At 34.5% G+C, this 25,278-nt stretch overlaps 3 protein-coding genes across 5 annotated transcripts; 1 reads left to right on the top strand and 2 right to left on the bottom strand.

The window, feature by feature from the left end:
- Nucleotides 1–1,162: 1,162 nt before the first annotated feature.
- LOC107609500 (ribose-phosphate pyrophosphokinase 4) lies at nucleotides 1,163–3,573 on the top strand. Its single transcript, XM_016311492.3, has 7 exons — nucleotides 1,163–1,453; nucleotides 1,728–2,043; nucleotides 2,399–2,494; nucleotides 2,630–2,698; nucleotides 2,777–2,905; nucleotides 3,063–3,159; nucleotides 3,250–3,573. Exons 1-7 carry the CDS (start codon nucleotides 1,308–1,310, stop codon nucleotides 3,381–3,383), a joined length of 987 nt encoding a protein of 328 aa, XP_016166978.1. The 5' UTR covers nucleotides 1,163–1,307; the 3' UTR covers nucleotides 3,384–3,573.
- Nucleotides 3,574–4,330: 757 nt separating this feature from the next.
- LOC107609023 (protein MEI2-like 2) lies at nucleotides 4,331–10,132 on the bottom strand. Of its 2 annotated transcripts, none has more exons than XM_016310841.3 (13): nucleotides 9,766–10,132; nucleotides 9,073–9,134; nucleotides 8,824–8,967; nucleotides 8,257–8,729; nucleotides 7,969–8,127; nucleotides 7,772–7,888; nucleotides 7,448–7,599; nucleotides 7,230–7,321; nucleotides 6,169–7,117; nucleotides 5,973–6,057; nucleotides 5,818–5,886; nucleotides 5,205–5,384; nucleotides 4,331–5,106 (listed from the first exon to the last, which is right to left on the bottom strand). In XM_016310841.3, exons 2-13 carry the CDS (start codon nucleotides 9,116–9,118, stop codon nucleotides 5,002–5,004), a joined length of 2,571 nt encoding a protein of 856 aa, XP_016166327.1. In that variant the 5' UTR covers nucleotides 9,119–9,134; nucleotides 9,766–10,132; the 3' UTR covers nucleotides 4,331–5,001. The 2 variants fall into 2 exon arrangements, with proteins under 2 accessions (XP_016166327.1, XP_088348777.1); XM_088492651.1 differs by having other exon boundaries at nucleotides 9,073–9,130; nucleotides 9,766–10,021.
- A 5,463-nt stretch (nucleotides 10,133–15,595) lies between these two features.
- LOC107609341 (large ribosomal subunit protein uL4-like) lies at nucleotides 15,596–17,450 on the bottom strand. Of its 2 annotated transcripts, none has more exons than XM_016311267.3 (2): nucleotides 16,245–17,439; nucleotides 15,596–15,999 (listed from the first exon to the last, which is right to left on the bottom strand). In XM_016311267.3, exons 1-2 carry the CDS (start codon nucleotides 17,352–17,354, stop codon nucleotides 15,886–15,888), a joined length of 1,224 nt encoding a protein of 407 aa, XP_016166753.1. In that variant the 5' UTR covers nucleotides 17,355–17,439; the 3' UTR covers nucleotides 15,596–15,885. The 2 variants fall into 2 exon arrangements, 1 of the variants encoding a protein (XP_016166753.1); XR_015892445.1 differs by having other exon boundaries at nucleotides 15,762–16,084; nucleotides 16,169–17,450.
- Between the last annotated feature and the right edge of the window lie 7,828 nt (nucleotides 17,451–25,278).

Genomic DNA, 25,278 nt, shown 5'->3' with positions numbered 1-25,278 from the left:
GAGCCATAACCCACACGATATTCTGTCCCCTCCCATTTCAAAGGTTTTGAATTCGAGTCCTATCAGTTACAACTGAAAAAAAAAATTGATAAGTATGTGAAGAGTGTGTGGATGTGTATTGTGTACCTAGGATTGGGAGTTGTCCAATCCACCGACAAAAAAAAAAACATATGAATTTAAGAAATATATTGTAATTCATTTTTTATGTTCACTTAAAACTCATGGTAAAGATAGATTAGATTAATTTGATGAAATTTTAAAAGTATAAAATAAGATGAATAAATTAATTAGATAACTATGTAGACAAAGAAAATTAAAATTTTTAATATTTGTTTATGGTAACTATTCTAATGAAGATGCTAAAAATATTTTTTTTATGATGACTTTGTTTAAGAAGTGTGACTTATTTGTTTAGCCACATTTAAAATAAAGATAATACTTTTATAACATATAAAAATTAAGCCTTACAATTTATCATCTAATAATTAAAATAAAATATCTTCACATAATGACAATCATAAAATCTTTGTTAGGGTAGTCACCTTTATTTAATCAGATAAGTAAACAACCACTCAACTATACAAAGTTGATTATATGGACTAATTTAATTAGGTACTTATTCTAATAAAGATACTAAAAATATTTTACCTAAAGATATTTGTCTAACCACACTTTAAAAATATGACTTATGAAAGAAAATAACGGCTTAAAGAGAATAACAATATTTTTAGATAAAAATAATATTTTTATAACATATCAACATCAAATTTTAATTTATTATCTAATAAAAAATAATTATAAAATTTTTATTGGAACATTCACTATTTTATTTTATTTTTGGTTTTCTATACGGATCAGAGTTCAATTTAAGTTATTGATGGTCAATAAATTACTGCATATATAAGGCGATATTAGACTGTTGATACTTGTTTATGCGGAATAATGAGTATCTATTTTATGTTGTATTGAAGATTTGAACAATTTTATTGTCATTTTTTTGGGGCAGATTAATGTCCTTTTGAAGTAGATTTGGTATTATTTTTTGTCTTGGATAGATTTGGGTTTGAATGGACATAGCCCAGTTCAGGCGAGACATTAGGGCCTTCATAAAAATAAACCCATTTTCCCTGACAAAAAAAAATCCAATTTTTATTTTGTTAAGAGAAAGAAAATGATGGAACCATATTAATTTGTTGGTGAAGCCCTTCGGCTTTTAGTAATAGACTCGTAAGGAGTTTACTTGAGTCAGCGAGTCTGAAACAAAATCTTTGTGCGAGTGCCCACCTTGTGTTTGATAAAATTAAGGAATGGCAATAGAGAAAGGGAAAGTTCCCACACCCATTCCAAACTCAAAGAAGCCTGTCAATCTCTTCTACTCACTTGACTGTGAAGACCTTGCTCTCAAGGTTGCTGCTCGCTGTGATCACATCATTCTCCAGAATATCAAATGGAGGTCTCTTTCTCTCTGTTCCCACAATCTCAGCTTCTTTTTTTAATCTATTTCATTCTGAAAAGCACTTTTTCTTTGCTTTTTTATCCATTTCTTATTTTGGGTTTCTTTGTTTTTGCCTTATTATCATGATTCTTAGTGTTTCTGATCAGTGGTTGATGATCACCAACGATTACTATGTTTCTATGCATAAATGATAGGAAAAAAAAATGGACTTTTGTTTTGTTTTAAGAACTAAAACTGAAGAAAAAGTGATGAGATTTATGCTTTTTTTCAGGTCTTTTGCGGATGGATTTCCAAACATATATATAAACAATGCAGAAGAGCTCAGAGGTCAGCATGTTGCTTTCTTGGCATCTTTCAGCTCTCCTGCACATGTCTTTGAGCAGCTTTCTGTCATATATGCGCTCCCTCGTCTGTTTGTTGCTTCCTTCACATTGGTGTTGCCGTTCTTTCCAACCGGTTCCTTCGAGCGCATGGAGGAAGAAGGTGATGTGGCAACTGCCTTCACCCTTGCAAGGATGTTGTCAAACATCCCAATTTCGAGAGGTGGCCCAACCAGTTTGGTCATATATGATATTCATGCTTTGCAGGTTTGTATTGCTAATGAATTAAACCTAAAATTGCTTTAGTTAAGGTCTTTATGAATAATTATTAAGTTTTTTGCTGATATACTTATTTGGTTGGATGCATGGTTACATTGCCTTTTGGATTTTTGGTGCCATACAGTAAATAAACTTCTATCTGTTAAGTACAGGATGAACTCTTGGATATTATATGTTTCTTAGAATTTTGATATCTTTAGGGTTGATACTTATTACTGTTAATGGCAGCTTGTGGCTTTTTGAACATTGCATATCAACATATGTATAGTTTCTTTGCTTTCATTTCTATATGCTGCATCTGTTCACTCTATTATTTTGTACTATTTATTTAAAATTCATGCAGGAGAGGTTTTATTTTGGGGATGAGGTTCTGCCCTTGTTTGAGACTGGTATTCCTCTCTTAAAGCAACGACTGAGTCAGCTTCCGGATGCTAATAATGTGAGTACTCCTGAGAGTTGTTGCATTTTATCCTGAATCTTTGCAGTATTTGTTGTATTATATGTGCGGTACATTGCCCTGCTTGTGATTCACTTGTTGTTTCTAATATACTGAATTTGAACTTGTTGTTTCTAGGTTGTTATAGCATTTCCAGATGATGGTGCTTGGAAGCGATTCCACAAGCAGTTCGATAATTTTTCAGTGGTGTGTCTTCTGTGGAAAATCTAGCTGTTTAAGTTATAATTCATCTTTTATGAGTGTCTGATTCTTTCGAAGTGGTAGGTGGTATGTAACAAGGTTCGTGAGGGCGACAAGAGGATAGTTCGGGTCAAGGAAGGCAATGCAACTGGTCATCATGTTGTCATTGTTGATGATTTGGTCCAATCCGGCAGCACTCTGATTGAATGTCAGGTAAATGGTTAAGTAATCGCCATCCCCGGGTTTTAATAATTGGAATTTGAGGAAAGCAAAAGCTCCATGTGAGAATGCTAGATAGCATTAGCAATGGATGTCTGTATTCTGCAACTTGTCATTTCTTACTTTCTTTTTTCTTGTTGATATCCCTTAGAAAGTTTTAGCAGCTCATGGTGCAGCAAAGGTGAGTGCCTATGTCACCCATGGCGTATTTCCTAACCAATCGTGGGACCGGTTCCTCCATAAAAACGGTTAGTCATGGCATCATGTAACACACGTTATACTTTCTCAAAATCATGTACATATATTTGAATGTTGTTGCCATTTGACTCAACATACAGAAAGCTTGGAGAAAGCCTTTACCCACTTCTGGATCACAGATTCTTGCCCCCTTACTGTGAAAGCTATAGGAAACAAAGCTCCTTTTGAAGTGTTGAGTTTAGCTGGCTCCATTGCTAATGCTCTACAAATTTGAAGGCAAACATTACCTTAAAAACTAATAATGTTCCATTCACTTGAGTTTAATATCCTATCTTAGCTCTCAACTCAGTGAAAAGTGTGAATTTCCTCTTGCTTTGGATGTAATCTGAACTAAGTTGTGGTTGTCAACTCTTAACATAAGACCCCATCAATCAATGCAATCATATCCGTCTTTTCTTTTTTTTTTTTTTATAGAAGAAAAACTTTCATTTAAGAAAGTAGCTGAGCGACACTTACAAATGACAGAAAACACATCAGATTTAAAACTGAGTCAGAAAATGGATAAGTTCTATGTTGAACTATGGTATCTTAATGTTTAAGCACACATCTATGGTCAACAATTTGGGAGTCCATGGTTCAATGTGTATGACACAAATATCTAACTTTGGCTCAATCATATTTTTCTTCGTTATTGATAGGAAGAGAAATCTCAAAGCATCAGTTGAGTTGTCTCCATGTTCGTTGGTTTTAAGTGGCGGAATCTATGCAATTATTAAGGCTATCTACGTTATACCATTGGAAAATTTCCAAGTGTATTGGTACAATGCTGTTTCAATAATTTTTAACCGTTGATTTTAATTATAAAAAATATATATAATATATATAATTAAGGTTAACGGTTAAAATTTATTAAAACACCAGTGTAGCGATATACTTGAAAACTTTCCTATACCATTTGTGCACCGGACTGCCGTTTATTGTTACAGTTTAAGTTTAAGGCATGTAGTTTCCTAAAACAATAAAATCAAAGAAGCTATAATTTGAATTTTAATTTGATGATTATAATATGTTCTGAGTTTGTTACTAGTTAGTTTTGGGAAAACATGCTGATAATTATTTCATTATAACCTAAAATTTGAAAAAGAACAATCATTGTTCATCTATAACATAAACAGAAATAACATTATTTTAAACAACAAAGAACGGTATAAAGCATATAAATTTTTGGTAACAATTTCTAAAATAAATACAATTATATATACAAGTCATTATTCAACAGTTTTTGTTACATGACAACAGTGGACACAGAATAGTTAATTACATCCCTTCTATACACAACTTATCTTTTTCATCTGAAAATCTTCCCTCCCAACCCATATGAACATTAATCACATTTTGCATACCACAGCAAAAGGATGGCCAAAAAAGAAAACAAATAACAAATCCCAAACTGAGTAGTCATCCTGCACAATCTGGCATGCATGGTTATTCTCTTCCGCCGGTTAAATGACAATTCCTATCTACACATTAACAAACTTCTCTTCTTCTTCTTCTTCTTCGCTTTCGATCATCGTTACGAACAATTAACATATTAGAATTCCTTTTCTTAGGGTATGTTTGCGAGCTCAAGTTTTAGAGAGGAAAGGAAGGAAGGGGTGTGTTTAAAGTATAAAGACAACTCTATTTTATTCTTGAAAACCTTCCACCCATTCCCTCCCTTTCCCTCCAAAACTCAAACTCGCGAACAAACCCTTAGTCTTGTAAACACTTCTTTCCACCTATTTCGACGAATTAGCTTTGTACACCTTATGATGATTAGCTATGCACTAGTTAGCACTCCTAGAACCACATTTATTATTGGCTAGGAACATAATATCTTAGTTAATATTTCTCTAGTTTTCATCCGAATTGCCCTTCGGGCTCTCCAACAAATCACCTGAGTAAGACCCATCCGGTTGACGAATACATATATTCAAATTGCTTGAGAGGAAATGTTCCTGGATAGAATGCGGAAAAGTTGTCAGATAAACACTTTTAAACGATATATGGACAGAAGAAATGATTGATCATCGAATGTAACGTTTTATAACAGAACCTGGTCACCAATCTCTTGGCCCTCTGAATGGAAGAGAATTGGCCGACACCGTTTATCCTCATTCATTAGGCTTGAATTCTGAAAATGTGTCACAAGTGCACCCTTTCCTTGGATTCGCGCATAAGCAAGTGAAGCAACTTTTTCGCTGTTGAACTTTTCCCACTTCTTCCCATTAAATGCCTGCAATCATGCAAACTTCTTAAGAGCAGCACAGGTTTCATCAATTTTTTAGAGAAATATTTTTTTCATCTAACAATGAGAGTTAGCTACTGTTAGTTCAAATGTAATGTTAATAAAACGAAAAAATGTTGGTCACCTAATATTTCTCAAATTATTATATACTAAATAGTTTTTTTTTTTTTTCAAAATACATATCCATCTTAATCCCGTACAAGTATAAGTTTAGTTGAATATAGTTGCCAAAAAATGTGACCTTTTGATGTTGAAAATTAGGGTTTAAAACTTGTAGAAGGGGCTGATGTCTCAAAATTTTAGTAAAGCAGAGAAAATTACAAATATAATTACATCACAAACCAATATCACACAAATATATATAGAGATAATCATATGGCCTCAAATTTCCAAATAGATAGAACTTGGATAGAACTCAGACCTTATAGAAGGGGATGATGTGTGAAGGAGACACCATATTGATGAAAGCATAGCCCACATTACACTTGTTCTGCAATAGAGAGAACTGACTTTAATAAATATGTCGCATAACGATTTTCTTCATCAAGCACACATATATATATAGGATATGTATACCTTAAAGTCAATCGGCAAATACAAAAAGTCATAGCTTCCCATGTGATCCTCATCAATTGCAGCAAGGAGCATCTTTGAAGTGTACCTTAATCACAATAGGTAAAAAAACATTACTAAATATATCACTTACTGTTACCACAATACTCAGGTTGCTAGTATAGTGATCTCTTTGCTATGATACTTTTTCAGTTCTTACTTATTAGGAATGTTTTTAATCATTAATGTAGTCCTTGTGTCTTCCCCGCTCATAATTTTGTCCAGATCAAGCTGGTACTGCTTCTTGCCATCAATTTGGTTCCCATTATTATCAGGTCGCCTAGTTCTACCACGTTCAGTTAACAACTCAGAGTTAGCTGCTCCTAGTCCAGAATATGAACCATTTCCAAGGAACAATGAACCATGTCTAGGCAGTGGTGACATCATTCTGAAATTAGGCGAACCAATTTCGGTTGCATTTCCTGAAAGGCCAACACCAGCTCCTAGAGATGCATGAGGACCCATGTTCATCAAGAAATTCCCATCACCGTGATTTAAACTCCCAAATGCATTTGAGCTCTTGATTGAAGTTTCATGTGACTCGGGAAAGTAGCTAAACTGCCTATCGAAAGTAAGACCAGATGGAGCAGAACCAACATGGTGATGGAGGTGAGAACCAAGAAAAGAATTGTGCCGACTAGTATAAGGGAAACCCTGCCTTTGTCCACTAGAATTAAATGGAAGCCCCTGAGATGATGAAGACCAAGCAGATGTGTTTGAACGTTCCGAGTAGGTAGTTGGACTTCCCCACAAAAATTGAGGACCAGACAACATTCCAATACTCGAAGAACTCGAACTTGATTCGCCAACAGTAGATATAGGCCTAGGACTTGCGGTTACTTTTTGATCAGGGAAGGACATAGAATGCTGAAAGCCAGCTCCTTGTATTGGTCCAGAGCTTCCGAATATCGGATTTGGATTATTAGTTCTTCCAGGGTCTTTTCCAATTGGTGCAATTTTTGAAGAGGTTGATGCATGTGGCGAAAGAATTGCAGCCAATCCAGACATCTGGTTGGTATTCATTGGGCTGCCAATATTCAAACCTGGGGTTTTGCTAAAAGAATGTAATGGACTATGTTCAACCGGGCTACCAAATTGTGCCCAGTTACCTGAGCAAAAGTACCAACTAGCTTAGCTTCTAATTTGAACATAACTTTCAAAATTATAAAATTAGATAGTAGCACCAGAAAGAGAATTGAATTTCAAGATAACATATTTTACCGGGAGGTGAACTAGCTACAGGTGAACCCCCATGATGTCTGAAAGTTCGAGCATCATCTTGCTCTAGCTCTTGACTCAATTGTTGCATCAAGCTAAAAGAGATAATATACAACCAACTATGAGACATTGCAATTTACAATAAACATTCATTACACAATATCAGCACCCCAACCCAAAACTAACTAAAAAAAGATAACTAAAATTGTGGACTAACTTACTTTCGACGTGCTCCACCGGGACGGCTGGGTTCAAGTTTGATACGTTTTCCAGCAATATCACTTCTATTCAATGCTTTAAGAGCAGCCTCTGCTGCTCTAACATCATAAAACTCGATAAATTTATGGTGTCTTTTATGTGGTGTTTCCCTAATCTGCAATTTCAAGATCAAATTACAAGTACTCTTAAGTGCTAGACCTTTTCTTTTTTAATAAAAGAAGAATATCATTAAGATATAGAGAAGAAAAATTAGATACAATTTAGGTTCAGTTCTAAATAAAAACAATTCAATGAAAGTTAAAACATACACACAATTCAAGTTTTACCTCCTTGACTTCTCCATAAGCCCCAAATATTTGGCGAAGATCATCATTTGATACTGATGGATCCAAATTGAATACTACAAGTGTTCCTTGGTTGATATCCTTTTCAGAAGGGTTATCCTGAAACCAGAAGAAAAAGAGATGAAAGATAATGTCAATGAATAATTAGTCAAACCTAAGGTAGAGTATGTGAATCAAACCTTAGGAATTGAAAAATGAATATCAAGTTTTCTTCTTCTCAAAGGCTTGTTCTGCAAAGCACGCATTGCTGTGCGAGCAGCTCGAATGTCATAGTAAGATATCATTACAAAACCCCTATGCTTGCAAGCAGTGTACAATGTTCTGATATCCCCATATTGCTATAAGAAAAAATGAAAAGAGCTTTGAAAGTTGTAAACAAACCAAAAAAAACAATGTATGATTGTCTAATTAAAAAGATAAAATTTATGAAATAGATAAAGTGGATGGATTGAGTTAGAATTAAAAACCTCAAATAGCAATCTTAATTCAGAATCCTCCACATTACTGTTGATGTTCCTCACAAACAAGGTCCTTGATGGATGCTCTCCATAAGGATGCTCCCCGGCCACTGCTCCAACGCCATTTGGCAGTGCAGCATATTGACCGATAGCCGTTGAAGGAACTCCATCGGATAAGCTCATCTTTGATATACCAATACCAAGGCTCTCTTGGGATTCAAAATCCATTTCAAAGCCTCCTACACTTCCAAAAAGATCATTCTCATCCAGATCCTCTAGCTGACTCGGCAACCTGGTAAGGTCAAAATCTTCCATTATCCCAGCTAACAATTCATCTTCATCATCAGGAAGCATCTTTCCAACTGCTTTTGTTTCCATATCTTCAAGTGCATCTTGCCCCACATCATCTTTATGAACTTTCCCTAATCTTGGCCAGTTATCATCAGCAGATCGATCATAATGTCCCGAACCAGTCAAATTTACTGTATATTGGGAATAAAAAGAAAACACAAAAGGTCAAACAATCATTCTGGGTGATTCCAGTCTATGATATCACTAAAAGTGTCTCAAGCTTACACTTTTCATGCCCAAGAACAGGAAGCGAACTGGAGAACAAGCTAGTGTCACTTGATGCATGAAATGCAGCAGTGCCGCGTGGTATTCCCCATGCACTGCTTCCCACCTTTCTACCAACACTAAGTGAGGAAATCCCAGATGAACCTATAAAATCAGCTGAAATTTTATTTCTTTTTCTAGTTTAAAGACAAATCTCTATGTCCTTGCAACTACACACACATGCATTAAACATGGAGTAAGAGGAAGCACCTGTGGCACCATGAGCTGGCGCAGAATCCCCAGAATGTTTGTCCATCCAATCCAATCACTTCCTAATTAAATAGTAAGTAAGACATCATTACATAAATCACTCAAAGTCAACAAAAAGATTCTGAAAAGTGCCACAATTATTAATCATTTTGTATCTCTATAGGCACAACCCACATTTATCAACACCACTTTCACACTTCGTTACATTCAACATTTCACAAAAAGGGTGAAACTGCAAAGTCAACATAGAGGTCAAAACCAAATACAACCCAGAAAACGAAACCAACTTAGCTCAACCAAGCTATAGTTATAGACTTAGATTAATCATAACAACTACCAACACCACCTGGCCCCAGACCTAATTATTCAATTCCCCACCCACCACCACTTCTTAAACTACACAAACCAAGTTCCTACACCAATCTAGTTAAAATCTAATATACACAAGGCACCACATGCATAATTATACAACCTTTTAGATTGAATTAGACCAATAAATTAAAAATATATATATAACTTTTTCCTCACCGACAGCTCAAGCTAATTATTTGGAGAAATTAGTGAAGACCCACATGCTAGATAAACCGATCATGCATGAAAATACTAAAATCTAAACAAAAGATTAAAACTTTTGAATCAACTGATTAGCTTGATAAGTACAAAAACAGAGAGGAAGTATATCAGAAGAGTTACCTTCAACAATTCATGGAGAAGAGTGATGATCAGAGGAAATTTGAATGGAAAGTGAAGAGCTTTCGTAAAAGCAGAGATTAAATGTTTCTTGTTTTTTTATTTCCTTTCGAAGCTGAACTTCCTCCCTCTTCTTGTGCCGCCGGAGAAGCAGAGCAAGCAAAGAGGTGACAGTGATTTTCCCGGAAAAAAGAAAAGAAAAGAAAAGAAAAGAGAAAACGGAGGAAAATGATTGGAGGGAACAAGTACAAGTTACAGGGGAAAAGGAAAATATTTATTGAGAAATTATGAATATAAATTTTTTATGATTATTATTTTTTTTCAAAAAAAAATATTGAAAGAGATGAGCCCACAAAAGTGCGATATTTCTGTTTTTCTTTTTCTGTTTTCTTTTTCTTCTTCTTCTTCTTTTTTATATTTTTTAAAATAAATTTTGTCTGTATTATGAAATTTTGAGAGATTAGAATTTGATTTGGGGTCCGTTGACACGAGTGCTATTCTGAGCTCCACATTCAACCATGCCTTCTTCTGGTAAAATAGATTGATATTTCATATTTATAAAAAAGAATAATAGTAATACTTCTTCTTATTATTTAAAATTTTATTACTTTTTTAATTGAGATTTGAGTAAGATAATAGTGACTTCCTTAGAGAATTTTTTGAAAATGTAAATCATTGATCATTGGTTAAAGGGATGGAGCATAAATCCAAAGTATTTAATAAATTATGATCGAATTACATTTTAGGTTTATGTGTGAATAATGACTACAGATGGAATTAAGTTGCTTTTTAATTTGATTATAGAGGCAAAGCTGGTGCTGGACTTAGATATAGGGAGGAGTGGTGTTTAACATTGGTGTGGTGTCAGGCACAATTTGGACCCAACGATTTTTTAAACTTAATTCAAAAAGTAAATTAACAGAGAAAACGGATCATCCGATTTCATGTAAATCGTAAAAAAAAAATTTTGATTATAGAAAAATTGCAGGGTCCGATTTATTTTATGTGAATTTTAGATCTTTCCTCCATGCAAAATGGATCCTCCGATTTGCTTCCAAAAACTTAAAAACAAAGAACTCGGAGGATCTGATTTCTTAACACTAAATCTGAGTAAAAAGTTGTCCCACAAATTGGTGTAGCACCTCCATCATCCATAACCCAGCACAACACCTTCACCTTTTCCATAACCAAAAAAATCAACCGAATTAAGTTTCATTTTTAATAGATCAGGTAAACAATAAAATTTATTGACTTAAACTTGGTTTGTAACCTATTATATACTATTTATTGAGTATTAAATTCGGTATATTAACAATTTTTTTTAATTAAATAAGTTAAAAAAAAGAGTAAACTACTATTTTTACTTACGAAAGTTAAAGACACTAACATATCTACCCATCGAAGATAAAAATTATCATTTGTACCCATAAAAAATGGCTTTTGCAAGTAAAATTATCCAAACCCTAAAAAATTAAATGAAATTCCTAAACTACCCTTCTCTCCAGTCTCTACCACTACTACCATCGTCTTCCTCCCTCTTCCTTTTCACTCCTTCTCAGACCAAATTCTGTTCCAGAGAGTCATCCTCCCCCTTTTCTCTTCTCTCTCTCTATTATGTGCTATTGTTCTTTCTGGTGGCCTCGTCGTCATCCGTGGCCTCGCGTCTCATCTTTCCGGTCCCAAGAGAAGACCACCGTTGAGTGGTGGTAGCATAGCCACGATCAGAAGTTCGCGTCGGAACCCATAGATCCGAGATCTTCGCCTTTTCCCATTATTGCTCCATCAAGGTAAATAGAACTATTTTCCTTATTTGCTCAGCTTCTGCTTCACGACGGCATTGTTGCTGGCCGTTTGTCGTGCGACACGGGTGTTCAAAGGGTTCTATCGTCGGCTTCTTCAGTCGAGTCTATTGCGCGCCATGCACAACCGCCTTCATCCAGAGAGCTTGATTCTACATCCAGGGAGGTTGGTACTAGATCCAGAAGCTTTGATTGTAAATCTAGAGTTTTTGTTTCTGAATATTTTAAATGGATGTTGAGTAGTAGAAATTCTGAATTAGAAAATGTATTGAGTTTATGGCGAGAAGGAGTAGATCTGGCAGGGACTAAGCTGGCAGCGACGATCTAGGGGAGTTGGAGATCACTAGAGGTGGCTGAGCCATTTGAGAGTGGCGTGCGACGGAGGATGAAGGAGGTGATTATGGTGAGTGAAGCTGCCTCTGAGAGCGGAGATTGCGTGGAGGGAGGTCGTCTAGGAAGCTTGCGGATTTTGGATGGCGGCAGTGATGGTGGTGGTAGTTGGGGATGAGAGTGGTGGTAAATAAGAGTTTGGGTGATGGTGAGATTTGAGATTAGAAAAGTGGTGGTGAAGATAAGAGTAATTTAGAGATTTTAGGTGATTTTTTAGTGTTTGGATAATTTTGTTGTGCAGACCCATATCACATGAGTACAAATGGTAATTTCCTTCTTTTATGAGTAGATATGTCAGCGTTTTCAACTTTCGTGGGTAGAAATAGTAATTTACTCCAAAAAAAATAAGAAAAACAAAAAAACTACTTAAATAGAGGGACAACTTCGTTTAAGATTACTTTTCAACTTCTTTCAAGAAAAAGAAACATCCACTTGATGAAGTTGTAACCTCATTGTCATCTTTGTCATGGTGTCTGCCACCATATTTGCATATCTCATAATTAAATGAAAGTTAACACACCAATTCCAATGCATGATATCCCTTATTTTGAGCACCAACGAATCAATAAATGCAAAACCATCTTGGTGATTAGTAACAAGATTAAACATTTCCACACAATCCGTCTCACAAATAACATCTCGTTGGCCCACATCATAGGCTAAGAGATATTATCTCCAAATAGCAAACAATTCTCCTTGAAGAATACTATTACTCCCAATCATTCCCAAACACCCCATTTGCTAACTCCCATTACAATCTCTAATAATGCAAGCAAAACTAACACTATTATCAGAACCATGATAACTAACATCACAATTAATCTTCAAGGTACCAATGGATAGGGGATTTCAATAACCACTTACACTTAGAATAGAGGGGAAGGACATACGTTGTAATTCAAAAATACTCTTAAACTCCTTTTCTAAAGCTAAAGCTAGACAAATTACTTTTTCTAGAGGTCAAGTCTCATGAAGATTAAAGATGTCATTATTCCTTACTTGCCATATCCTTCAAAGTCCCAAAAAGAACCTGAACGGATGCTCACTGCTATGATTTAAGAACCAGTTTTTCAAATTCAAAGGATGACAAGAAATATTCAACATATGCCATACAAGCTGAGCTTTTGGACAATCTCGAATACAATGTAAAACTGATTCCTAGCTAGAAAGGCATCTTAGGCACCTATCTGATGATGACGTCCCTCTTCTAAAGCAAAAACTTGCAGTAGGAAGAGCTTCCTTAAGACATAGCTAAGCCGAACACTTGTGCTTTTCCGGAACAAGTTGGTGCCAAAACCAAAGCCAATTCTCCCGCTCCTCCCAACCAAACAGCTACTTACACAACTACAAGTAACTGTTGCATGAGTCATTAGACTTTGACAGACCCATACCAATACCAACCCACTTCCGAACTTGCTTGTAATCTTTCAGATTTTGAGATAAAAGAGAATAAAGAGTATCCAAATGCCACCTACCAATCGACCAGATATCCTATATCCGGATGTTTGAATCAGAAATGTGAACATAATCTATCTCATTAGATAACTGTCCTTCTCTCCTCCAACTAGAAAACCAAAAATTATGGTTCAAATTTCCAATATACCAAGCAAACCCATCCTTCAACACTTCCCAAGCCTTGCAAAGACTCCTGCAAATGGGAGAGCCCTTATTCTTAGAATAATCAAAACAGTTATATAGAGATGATCGATATTTGGCATCCAACAATTGGACCCATAACTTGTCTGGCTGATGGAAAAAAAAAAGAAGTCCAAACTAGCTTCTCAAGAAGAGCAATATTCACACAATAAGGATCTCTAATCCCCAAACCTCAATATTTTTTTGGAGTAATTAGTACTTTTCAACTAACAAAATTTAATTCTCTTCCATCAACTTATCTTTTCCAAAGAAAATTCTTCATCATAGACTCCAGTTTACTAATGATCTCTTTAGAAAAAATAGAGACCTGCATCTGGTACGTGGGAATAGTGGCTGCAACGGAATTAACCAAGAAGAGTCTACCTGCCCAATTGAGTAAACTCCATTTCCAGCTTACTAGTCTATTCCGAATCTTATTCAGGACACCATTAAAAGCTGAATGGGTCACTCTAGAATGGCTAAGGGTAACCCAAGATACTTACCAAAATCCTGGACAAATCTGATAGAGGACACTCCAGTGAAAAGCTCTTTCCTTGTTGCAGAGACATTCTTGGAACAAAGTGCTTTAGACTTATCCACATTAATTTTCATCCCAGATACTTTGTAAAAAATCTCTAAAACCAACATCACATCTTGCACTTGTCTCTTTGTACCTTTATAGAATAAAAGCAAGTCATCCGCAAATATTTAGTGAGATATTCTTGATCTCCTTTTAGAAACAGTAACTGGCTCCCACAAATCCAAATCAACCTGATGACTAATAAAGCATGACAATTTCTTCATACACAACACAAAAAGATAGAGTGACATAGGATCACCTAAAATTTTTTAAAAACCTGATAATTAAAAATAATAAAATAATAATCAAGTAATATATATATATATAAGAAAAAATTGTCTAATAAATAAAGTTTTTAAATAAAATAAATGATACCAATTTAAATTCTCACTATTATATTTTTTAATATATTAAAATTATGTATTTATATATTTTAACAGGTCTATATCGATTTAACGGGACAAACAAACTATTTTACAGAGTTAAACATGACCTATTAAAAAATTTAAATCTTAAAATAGTTTGAATTTGAACTTATTTTTTATCAGGCTAAACTAGATCATATTAGATCAAACATAAACCAAAAAATACACATAAAATTGAGTTGAATATTTACTCTTTATTTGTTAAAAATTAAAAATATATTATTTTTCTTGATAGTAGAAAAACAGACTACTCACCCTTGTAAATAATAAAAACTTCTACACTTTTGGAAAAAAAAATAACGTTACATATACATAAAAGATTAATTACTAAATTAGGTATCATATATTTATATATAAATATATTTATAATTTAATTTATTTTAATATATATTTTATTTATATTTTATAATTTAATATATATCCTATTTGTATCGTATTTTGGCAAAGTTAGAGCACGATATAAGGTTAAATGTTACATAATGTTTTAAAATCCAATATTTTGATGAGACTCTTTACAATGTTTCTCTAAGGTTTGCGTCTATCTCCGGTATTCATATACCTTTTGCGTGGTAACACAGGTGCGTATTCATATTAAAGACTTGAGCATATGCTTTAATAATTTCGGTCAACATAAGCATATTCCATTAGAATTTTTTTCAGCACTCATTATCCTAGTAGGTAAAAGATTAATTCTTCATAATGGATTATTGAACGTAGCAAAAGGAATTTAAATTCCGAAAACTTTTTTTTTTTTTTTTTTGGACAGGGAATTCCCAAAACTTGTTTAAACAGACGAATTCAAATTGATTGTTCTCATATTTTTTTGGTATTAGTTTCTCACGCTTTTTGGTCAGATCTGAACCAACAACCTGGGCCCAATAAACCTTTACGGACAGATAAGGTCCAATAACAGTATAACAGGGCTAAGGCCCAAAACACAACACAATTCTTTACTTTCGGAACTACATAAGGAAAAAAAATCCACCGAAATGAGGGAGAGAAGATAAGAGAATTGGATTGAACAAAAAGTCCAATCCTCTCAAATTAAAATGTTTTCCAACAACAACAAAAACACGAGGGTTTCTGAGTACATTTGAAAAAGGGCAAGTTCTTGACCAAAAAAAAAAAAAAAGGGCAAGTTAAGTATATAAATTGTTAGGAAACCAAATCTACCAAATTACAATTTTTTAATACAGCTAAAAGTCTGCAAGTTCTCCAACAATATAATTGATTTATCAAAACTGCAAAGAAATACAATCCTAAAATGAAAAATCTAAATAGGACTCGATGAAGTTCACTGTGAAACTCCCAACCACTTGGAGAAGTTGTCAAATTCGGCATAATCAGAGTCAGAAACCATGGTTTGGTACCAAGCCTTTCCAGCAGCTCTGATAGCAGATGCATCCTCCTGCCGAGGAACAATAAACATTCATAGTAAGTATCAGTTCAAACAATTGCCAACTCTTAAATTATCAACCTATCAATCACACATCCTAGATCCTACCATCAAGATATCGATTCAAGGTTTCAAAAAACAATGCAGCACAAATTTAAAGAACACAGAATAACTTATCAACTCATTAAAGTAGTTGAAAACAAAGCTATTACTATGGCAATATGGATATGAATAAAGAATAAGACAGAGAATCATACCTTGGAGGAAACAGTGCTTCGCTTCTTGTCGAGCTTCTCCTTCTTAGCCTTAACACGCTGTGCCTCAGCGAGAAGGGCCATTCTCTTAGCAGCCTTAGCATAAGGATTCAACCTCAGCATCACATTCAAGTTCTTGAGAGGGTTCTTCTTGAGAGTGGCCCTCTTAACCTCCTTCTTAATGGGCCTCACAACAGACTGAACCTCATCAGAGTTAATAATCCTAGCCAGGTCAGCATTCACCATCTTTGACCTTGGAAGAACGTAACCCTTCTTCTTCTCCGATGCCTTCTCGAAGGTTCCATAGATCGAATCGAGTTTCTCGAACGCTGACTTGGTCCAAATCACGAACCTCCCGATGTGGCCACCGGGAGCGAGCTTCAGAAGGTTCAGCCTCTCCACATTTGCGACCTCCACGCCGGTAATGTTCCTGAAAGCCTTAACGGCCTTCGCGCCTTCGGTTCCGTACACGATCAGAGGTCCCTTGCGGGAAATGTAGCGGCGGTTCCTCATCTTCCCCTTCCCAGGGCGGATACCGTGGCTGTCCTTGGCTTTCTCCGCGTCGGGAAACGCTCCGATCTGCTTCAAAACCTTGACGGCCTCCTTCGATTTCTCGACGCCTTCAACGGTGTCGCTGACGACGAGAGGGAGCTCAGGTACGGACTCGATCCGGTGACCGCGGGCAAGGACCAGGGAGGGAACCGCGGAGGCGGAGATGGCGGACACGACGGCGAACCTCTTCTGGTTCACGTTGATCTTGCGGTGCCAGCGGCGCCAGATCTTGGTAGGTGCGAACATGCGGCCGCCACGGCACATGTTTCCGAAGGCTCCCTGGCCGGCACGGTGAGTACCACCTCCGGGAACACGAGGGATACGGGAGACTGCACGGCCAGTTCCCCAGGACTCGGCCGAGGTCTGGTGACCGGCACGACGGGAGACGGCGTAGGGCTGGCGAGAGTTCTTAGAGATGTTGTCGTGGACGAAGGTTACGATATCGGGGCGGATGGAGGCCTTCATGACGTCAGGAAGTGGTACGGTTGGGGCGGAGCCGGTGGCCATGTCGCCCTCAAGGGCTTGAACGGTGACGATGGGACGAGCTGCTGCTGCCGCCATTGGACAAACACTGAAACTAGGCTTTTTGGCTGTGGGCCTGTGGCAGGATAAGAGTTTTAGGGTTCGTGAGGTGCTTGTATAGGTTCCTTTTCCGTGGGCCTCTTCTCAATTGGGCTTTCTTTAGGTCCATCCATGTTCTTAAGATTTAAAGCTCCTAACATTAGCAATACTAGAAAAGATTATGACGAATGTTAGCCTATGGGCCGAAATCACCTACACGGGATATCTGAATTTATCATAGAAAGTAGGGTGTTTCATGGGTCGGGGCCGGGCCGGCCCTATAAAGGCTAGGGTCTATTTTGATCTAATCCCAAAGTGATCCGGAACAAATCGGTTGATCTTATATAAAATTAGTATATATAAATTTTATATACTAAAGTAATAAAAATTTATTTTTAAAAATTAAATTTAATAAAAACTATATCATATTTATATCATAATAAATTATTTTAAAACAAAACAATACCGAATAATATAAAAATATTAATTTATGCATAAAAATATAATATGACATTATTAGTTTTAATCTAAAATACATACATTTTTATCATAAAAAAAATTTGGGGCCAAACTAGACCGTACAAAACATAATTCGAATCTGACTCGAAAATAATATTGGATAAAATTGGCAAACCCAACCCAGCAAAATATGCTTTAGATTCAGATTATGATGCACGGACACCGACACAAATATGGGACACGTCGACACAAATTTTAAAATCTTATAGGATATAGGAACACATATATATATAATATAAAATGTTTTTTAGATAAACGTAATAATATTTTGTTATTTTATTGATATTAAAATATAAATTAATTTTTAATTATTTTTAATGTCTTGTTTTAATTATAAAGTATTTAAAATATTTTTGTTTTAATAGATAATAATAATATATACTATTTTTAAATTTATTTCAAAAATACATGTTAATGATAAGGATTGACACACTAACACAATAAAAATACAATAAAAAGTACAATAAAAAATCATAACCCTAAACACAGAATTTGAATGATAGAATCATCAAAATAGAAATAAAAATTCAGAATCATAAACATAAGTTGAAACCCAAAATCATCAGAATTAAAAAAATCCTACTACAGAAGACGGAGATGCTGGACAGTGAGACACGGTGGGTCGGCGGCTGCTACGGAGGGGACGAGACTAGACTGAGAAGGACGACGACACTCCTGGACTGGACTGAGACGTATGGCAGAGTAGTGGAGGACGATTATGACGCTGCAATCAGCAACCTGTGATGTCGAAGACACCGCTGCAATATCAGAGACGGTGCTGTGTAGGGGAAAGGGAGGGGGGCTCTGGGGTCTGGGCTCGCTCTCTGACTGAGGGTTAGTGTGCGACGATGAGAAGGAAGCACGACGAGGAAGGGAGGGAGAGAAAGGACCGCGACGAGGAAGGGAGGGAGAGAAAGGACCGCGCCGAGAAGAGAGAGCGTGATGCGGAAGGGCCGCTGTGACAGTGCTGTCCAGCGAGTCAGATGCAGAGAGGAGGGTGGGAGGAGGAGTTTTGGCGCTGTGGAGTGGTCGAGTGGAGAAAATGGAGGCTAGCTAGGTTATCTGCTTGGGGGAGGGGGGCTTTATATATTAGGGTTTTTAAGAGAACCAGTTCGGTTCGGTTCGGTTAGGGTTTTCACTGAAAGAACTAAAAACCGAACCGAACCGCAAAAAAACTACAAAATACTATTTTTCGGTTTTTTTGGTTTGTTCGATTTTCAGTTTTTTCGGTTCGGTTGATCGATTTTGTTCGAATTGGATCGGTTTTGAACACCCCTATTTAGGTCTGTTCAAGCATGTCTGGAGAAGATTTTCTTATTTTTATTAAGACACTTTTAGACATAGCAGACATATGTGTTGGACGAGTGTGTGTCCGAAATGTATCTGACACACAAACACGACAACTTAGCAAAATATCCGTACTTCATAAAGTTTGAGCTAGGTCGAGCCTTGAACAACCTATAACTAATTACACTTAATTAAAAACTACTACATCCTTTAGCAGTTACTATAAATATAAAAAAATTACAATCTCGTTTGCTCTATTAAAAAATTGTGATAAATTTGATTTTCAAACAATTTATATACTTAACTTGCCCTTTGAAAAAATTAGTGTTGTGAGTTGGTTTCTGTTCCAACCTCGGCCAAACCCAAAAAAAAACCAGTGTTTAATTTTAGGATATTTGAACCACACTCTGAAAATGCTATCTATTTACCTATGATGTTACAAAATTTTTAATCTCTCTGACAAAAAAAAAAATCTCACTAGTCACTACGTAGTTTTTTTTTTTTTTTTCTATGTAATCTTTCTTTATTTTTTTTTCTTTTCATAACTATTGTGTATTTGTGAAGATTTATAATTATGTTAAGGTTAATATATGATGTTGGTTGAAAGGAAAAGTATGAGGAGCCAATGACTTTAGTCTACAATGTGTACAATAAGGATCAAATTGGAATTAATATCAAATTAAGTTAATTAATTTCAAATTTTAAATTTTTTAAAAATATTTAAAAATAGAAAAACCCAAAAGAAATATGTTCTGGCTTTTCACTCAAACCCTAAATCCTCTCTTCCAAAATTTCAACGCCGTGCTGCCCTACTCTACTTCTAACAACCATACGTTTCGTTTCTTCGCGCCGTCACCACGCCACCCCCGTCTTCATTGCAGACCGCGACAGCCACCGCCATTGACGCAGGAGACCGCCACAACCTGGCCGCCGGACAGCCGCACGCCGCGTGGCCCTGTGTCGCACCATACTCATCTCTAAACGCCGGGTCTTCTTTGCGCCGCTTGTGGTCAGCCGTCAACGAATCCAATGCCACCATTCCCTCTGCTTGATCGCGACGCTTCTCTTCGTCCCCGGTCAACGTTCACCGCGTCTTCTTGGTTGACTCATCTCTTGCTGCTGATGCTTCTCACTACAAAGACTCTAAGGCCTTTCACAAGGATGTAAACCTCTTTCCTAGTGAGTTTCAAGTTTTTAAATTTTTGTCTCCCTCTTTATCAAGTTTGTCTTTCTGTCTTTTAATATAATTCTTTTGTTCTACCATCATTGAGTAATCAAATTGTGATTATTGGCTGCTATGTCTTAATTTGGGGTAATGGCTTGAAAGAGTTAATTGTTTCTCATAGAATTGTCTTGCTTATTAACCACATGATACTAGTATTGAGCAAAGTTTTCTATTTTATGTTTATTATGATCACAAATTAGGCTCCAATATTTTATTTCAATATACGTGAGACCCCCAATTTATGTTGGATGCACAGTTGCACATAATTGTTGTAATGTCTTTTATTTCTGTTAATGGATTTGGTGTTTCTTGAAGAGCTTATTGTAATTTCCTACTATGCTACTCGTAGTTGAATGATATTCATATGCTATTGAATTATTCTTTCTTAAAATTTGTAGAGAGGTTAAGAGGTATGTTAGATAGAGGGGTAATTGGATAAGAGATGACATGCCATATTATGAACTTTTCAGTTTACTTTGTGCCCCAAAGGCATCTCTCTCAGCTGCATTTTTGTTTTTGATGCTCTCTTCCCTTTAAACACATGGTGTTTTGGTGCAAACTTTAACATTTGTGATTGAACATCAGGTATAAAAGGGATAAATTAAGTGTGTCATAGAATTCCAAAGTTTCTTAATGGTTAACCATGATCATTTCATCTAGTGTCATTTTGATGAGTAATAGAGGATTTATGCTGACAATCTAACATGTTGACTCAGCAATAATGATATGAAGAATAAATATTTTTCATATGATATATAATAAATAATTAAGTATAACTTTGATCTTGCTTTCTGCAGTAAAGTAATTAAGCTTAAATTTGATGCTTTTAACTATAACATTGTATATCCGTTAAGAAGCACTTTAAAGCATGCACTCATGGTTACATGCATATGCATGCACATATAAACATAACTTCATAGTATAATGGATGCAACTAATGTTTTTATCCTATTAGTAAAATCTTCTTTCCTGTATTACTCTTACTTTCAGCATAGTTATATGACTTTCTTTATTGCAGGACCATTAACAGTAATTGATGTTTCTTCTCTAAGAGATGGATCAAAGGTGCGAGTGGCCTATCAAGTATAATATAGCTTATTTTCAAGTAAAATGTTCACGGCAACATTAAATTTGTTAACCTGTTAATTGCTTGACACAAGATCTTCTAAGAGCATATAGTGAGGACGCAGCATTGAAAGCATATCCAAAATGTGAGACTGTGCCATGTGACGAATTTGAAGAATGTCAGAGATTTGGAATATAATTATTAAGTTTTTAGTTGGTTGGATTAAATTTAAGTAAATACAATTAAATTATGTTAGATGTTCATTTTACTAGGTATACGGATGGTTATTTTTATTGTTAAGTGGATGTTTGGTTGATAGTATTAGATTCAAGTAGATACAATTAAATTATACTGGATGTTTAGTCTAATAAGTATGTGAATGGTTATTTTCATTTTTAGGTGGATGTATGATTTTTTGTATTAATTAATTATTATGTACCTTATGTGAATATATAAAAAGTAAAATTTTCTTATATCATTAAGGAAATTAATTTTGTTAACCTGCATCTATGTATGTGGTTCATGCATTTGCATCATTCAAATGATTATAATCTCTTTTAAAGTATAATATATTCGTGTCATCAATGCTTGAAAGGTAACCATAATGAGAAAATGAAGGGTTAAGTAGTTAAATTTTACCCTTTAGAACACAAAGAAATAATAGAATAATAAAATACAAAATGCATTAAATAAAAATAATAAGTTAGTTTTGTCATAAAATAGTTATCTTGCTATTGCTAACTGGAGTACATGATCATTAATCACTAGTGAAATGGTCAATTCCAAATCATATTTTTAAATTAAATATATCGGATGTTCATTTTACTTGGTATGCGGATGATTATTTTTATTCTTAAGTGGATGTTCAACTCACTCAAAGTGCTAATATTAATTGCTAAACAGAAAAAAACATAAAAAACAAAATCCCTAAAAAAAATAATAACCAGTTTGGAAAATAGGTGCTTGTCGATGGAAAACAACCATCTAATAACATGCTAAAGTAACCATCTACAAAATGTCAACTAGATATCAACAATGGTCCATATAGCGGGGTAGAAATAAACGGACATATTTCAACCAAGCTTCGAACACAATAATCGCAAGTGAGGTTTTGAAATATAAATTCAATAATACTCAAATAGTAAGATAAATTGCTAAACAAAAAAAGAAAATAAAAAACTAAGCCCTGCAAAAAAATAATAACCAGTTAAAAAAATAGGTGCTTGCTGATGGAAAACAACCGTTTAATAACTTGCTAAAGTAACCATCTACACAGTATATCAACAATGTTTCACACAGCGAGGGAAAATAAAAACGAAAATATTTATACCAAACTTTTGCAATTCTTCTCGCACAAAAATTAAATAAAAAAGCAAAAATTAAATCAAAAAGCAACCATCCGCATAACATTTTTATTCCACAAATTCTGACACAATAATCATGCCGCAAGTGAGGTTTTTACTGTGATAAATCCAATACCTAAGCAATATAAATACAATAGTACTCACTACACAAATACTAAGATAAATTGCTAAACAGAAAAAGAAAATAAAATACAAAATTCCTGAAAAAAATATAACCAATTAAGAGAATAGGTGCTTGTCAATGGAAAACAATTGTCCAAGGAGAGCCTCAACCATCCAACGGTCACGAAGGAGGAGGACCCAGGCTGCCGGCTGACGCAGAATAACGAGCGTGAACGACGTTGGGTGATGCAGGTCGCACCGGATGTTCAGCCGCAACATTGCTCACGGGTTGCTTCAAGCGAGGGTGGTGGCGCGCGATGGAGTCCCCGTGTCAGGTGGCAACTCGGACGGGATGCGCAGCTGTCACAATGCGAAGCAATTGCTGCAATCAAAGGAGGACAGTTGCGAGGGAGGTTGGTCCGTGAAGTCCTATGCAGCAAAGACGCAGTTTGCAGTTCACGCGGCGGTTGGGGACGGGATGTTCAGCTGTGACAATGGAAAATTTTGGGTGGTAGCGCAGCTTCCGTTTAAAATAGGGGAATTAGAAAAAAGTTGAAAATAAGGGTTAAAACAAAATTGAACAGGCATTTAAGTTAATTAGGGTAAAAAGGAGTTAATTTTTATGTTTAATTCATATTGGGCCTAACAACTTAATCCATTGTAGCCATTGTATAAATATTTTATTGACTCCCTAGCGGGACTCATCTAAAAAATATGCAGATAAGGCGAGCAGCTAAAATTGGCATATAGATTGATAGAAAAGTTGGGTGTGAGTCGATTTAAATTTTAAAAACATATGAAATTGTGAAGATAAAATTCGGATGAAGTTCAAATCCTATCATTTTTTGCTTTCTTCTCCTTCGACAATTGACTTTTATTTATATAACTAACTGATACAGTGTGCTTGATCTTGATATTCAATTAACCATCTTAATAATAAGATATTTAAAATTTAAGATTTATAAGTTATAATTTATCGATATATTTCATATTATTCTTATGGTAATCATGGATTTGACTCATGTGCAAGCTAAGTGAATGTTAGTTGAGTTTTTATCTAAAGCAATATTTTTTTTATAGTATAAATTTTTATTTTTTGGACTTAATAATGATTGAACTCTAAATTTTTAGACTATAGAAATTCTAATAACATATTATGAAATTAATATTATATCATGAAATCATTTTTTTTTTAATTTAATCTAGCAGTATGTCTCTTTTTTAAAACATAAGGCTGTATTTGAAGTTTTAGAGATCTTATGTACTATTTAAGATTATTGTTATTGATTCAACATGTTATTATGATATTAATTTTTGATGAGTAGAAAATTTCGTTCTACAATGACATACAATAATAATGTGTTATTGTGTATAGAAAAAATTTAGGACACAGCATTTTTATTAAAATTTAGCTAATACTTAATCAGTAAAAAAAAAATGAATAATTTCATATTATTAGTCTATTAAATAAAATCTTACACCATTAAAAATATCAATAATAACTATAAATTATAAAACTTGTTAGGCTCTTAAAATTTCTCATTGTGTGTACATGTGAAATTTTAAGGAAAAAATATTTAACGACAACAATAACAATAATAATAATAACGACATATATTTCCCAAGTTGTTAGTGAGCATTTAGTCATAGGGTTCTTACAAATTCATGTCAATTATTAATTAGTAGGATTTTCATATAAACTCAATTACATATATATAACAAATGGACACTGTATACACACTAAAGGTTTAATTACTGTCTAAATCTAATTTTACTAATTTTTTAATTTAATTTTTTATGATTTAAAAGTTTAGTATTAAATTTTTATATCAAATAAAAAATTTTAATTAATTAGACAACTATTTCAGAAAATTTGTTTAAATACTCATTTTTTTATTTAATAGATGTTGGATGAATATAAAATATTTTAAAATTAAATATTCTAACATTATTGTATATTTTCAAAAAAATTCAACCAATAAAAATTTAATTATAATTTTTTTAAACTATAACTAAAAATTAACAGAATAATTAACTCTTAAACAAAGTGTATTAAACTTCTTAAACAAACAAATAGATAATTAACCTACATAAAACAAAACAACAAAACAATATATGAGGGAGGGTAACAATTGAGAATTTTCATTCACTTCTTAATTATCTTTTTAATTTTTAAATAGATACAAATGTAAGTATATACATATATTATTTTTTAAAAAATGAAGAATTTAAAATATTTTATTTAAAATTTATAAAATTTAATTTTAACTCTAATGATCTTTATAGATAATTGTTTTTTAGTGTCTGTCATATCTTTTAACTCGATAAATTAAAGATTATTTCATCATGAATTTAAGCTTT

Source organism: Arachis ipaensis, chromosome B7, assembly GCF_059453495.1.
Source record: "Arachis ipaensis isolate K30076 ecotype BB chromosome B7, ASM5945349v1, whole genome shotgun sequence".
Classification (NCBI taxonomy): Eukaryota; Viridiplantae; Streptophyta; class Magnoliopsida; order Fabales; family Fabaceae; genus Arachis; species Arachis ipaensis.
This window is presented reverse-complemented; position numbering and strand designations above follow the sequence as displayed.

Coding starts and splice junctions, on each gene's coding strand:
- LOC107609341 (XM_016311267.3), bottom strand. CDS start 17,354: ATGGCGGCAGCAGCAGCTCGTCCCATCGTCACCGTTCAAGCCCTTGAG. Junction 16,000..16,244: donor GAAGCACTGTTTCCTCCAAG/GTATGATTCTCT, acceptor GTTCCTCGGCAG/GAGGATGCATCTGCTATCAG.
- LOC107609023 (XM_016310841.3), bottom strand. CDS start 9,118: ATGGACAAACATTCTGGGGATTCTGCGCCAGCTCATGGTGCCACAG. Junction 8,128..8,256: donor AATTAAGATTGCTATTTGAG/GTTTTTAATTCT, acceptor TTTTTCTTATAG/CAATATGGGGATATCAGAAC. Junction 7,118..7,229: donor TGTAGCTAGTTCACCTCCCG/GTAAAATATGTT, acceptor ACTTTTGCTCAG/GTAACTGGGCACAATTTGGT.
- LOC107609500 (XM_016311492.3), top strand. CDS start 1,308: ATGGCAATAGAGAAAGGGAAAGTTCCCACACCCATTCCAAACTCAAAG. Junction 1,454..1,727: donor CTCCAGAATATCAAATGGAG/GTCTCTTTCTCT, acceptor GCTTTTTTTCAG/GTCTTTTGCGGATGGATTTC. Junction 2,495..2,629: donor AGCTTCCGGATGCTAATAAT/GTGAGTACTCCT, acceptor TGTTGTTTCTAG/GTTGTTATAGCATTTCCAGA.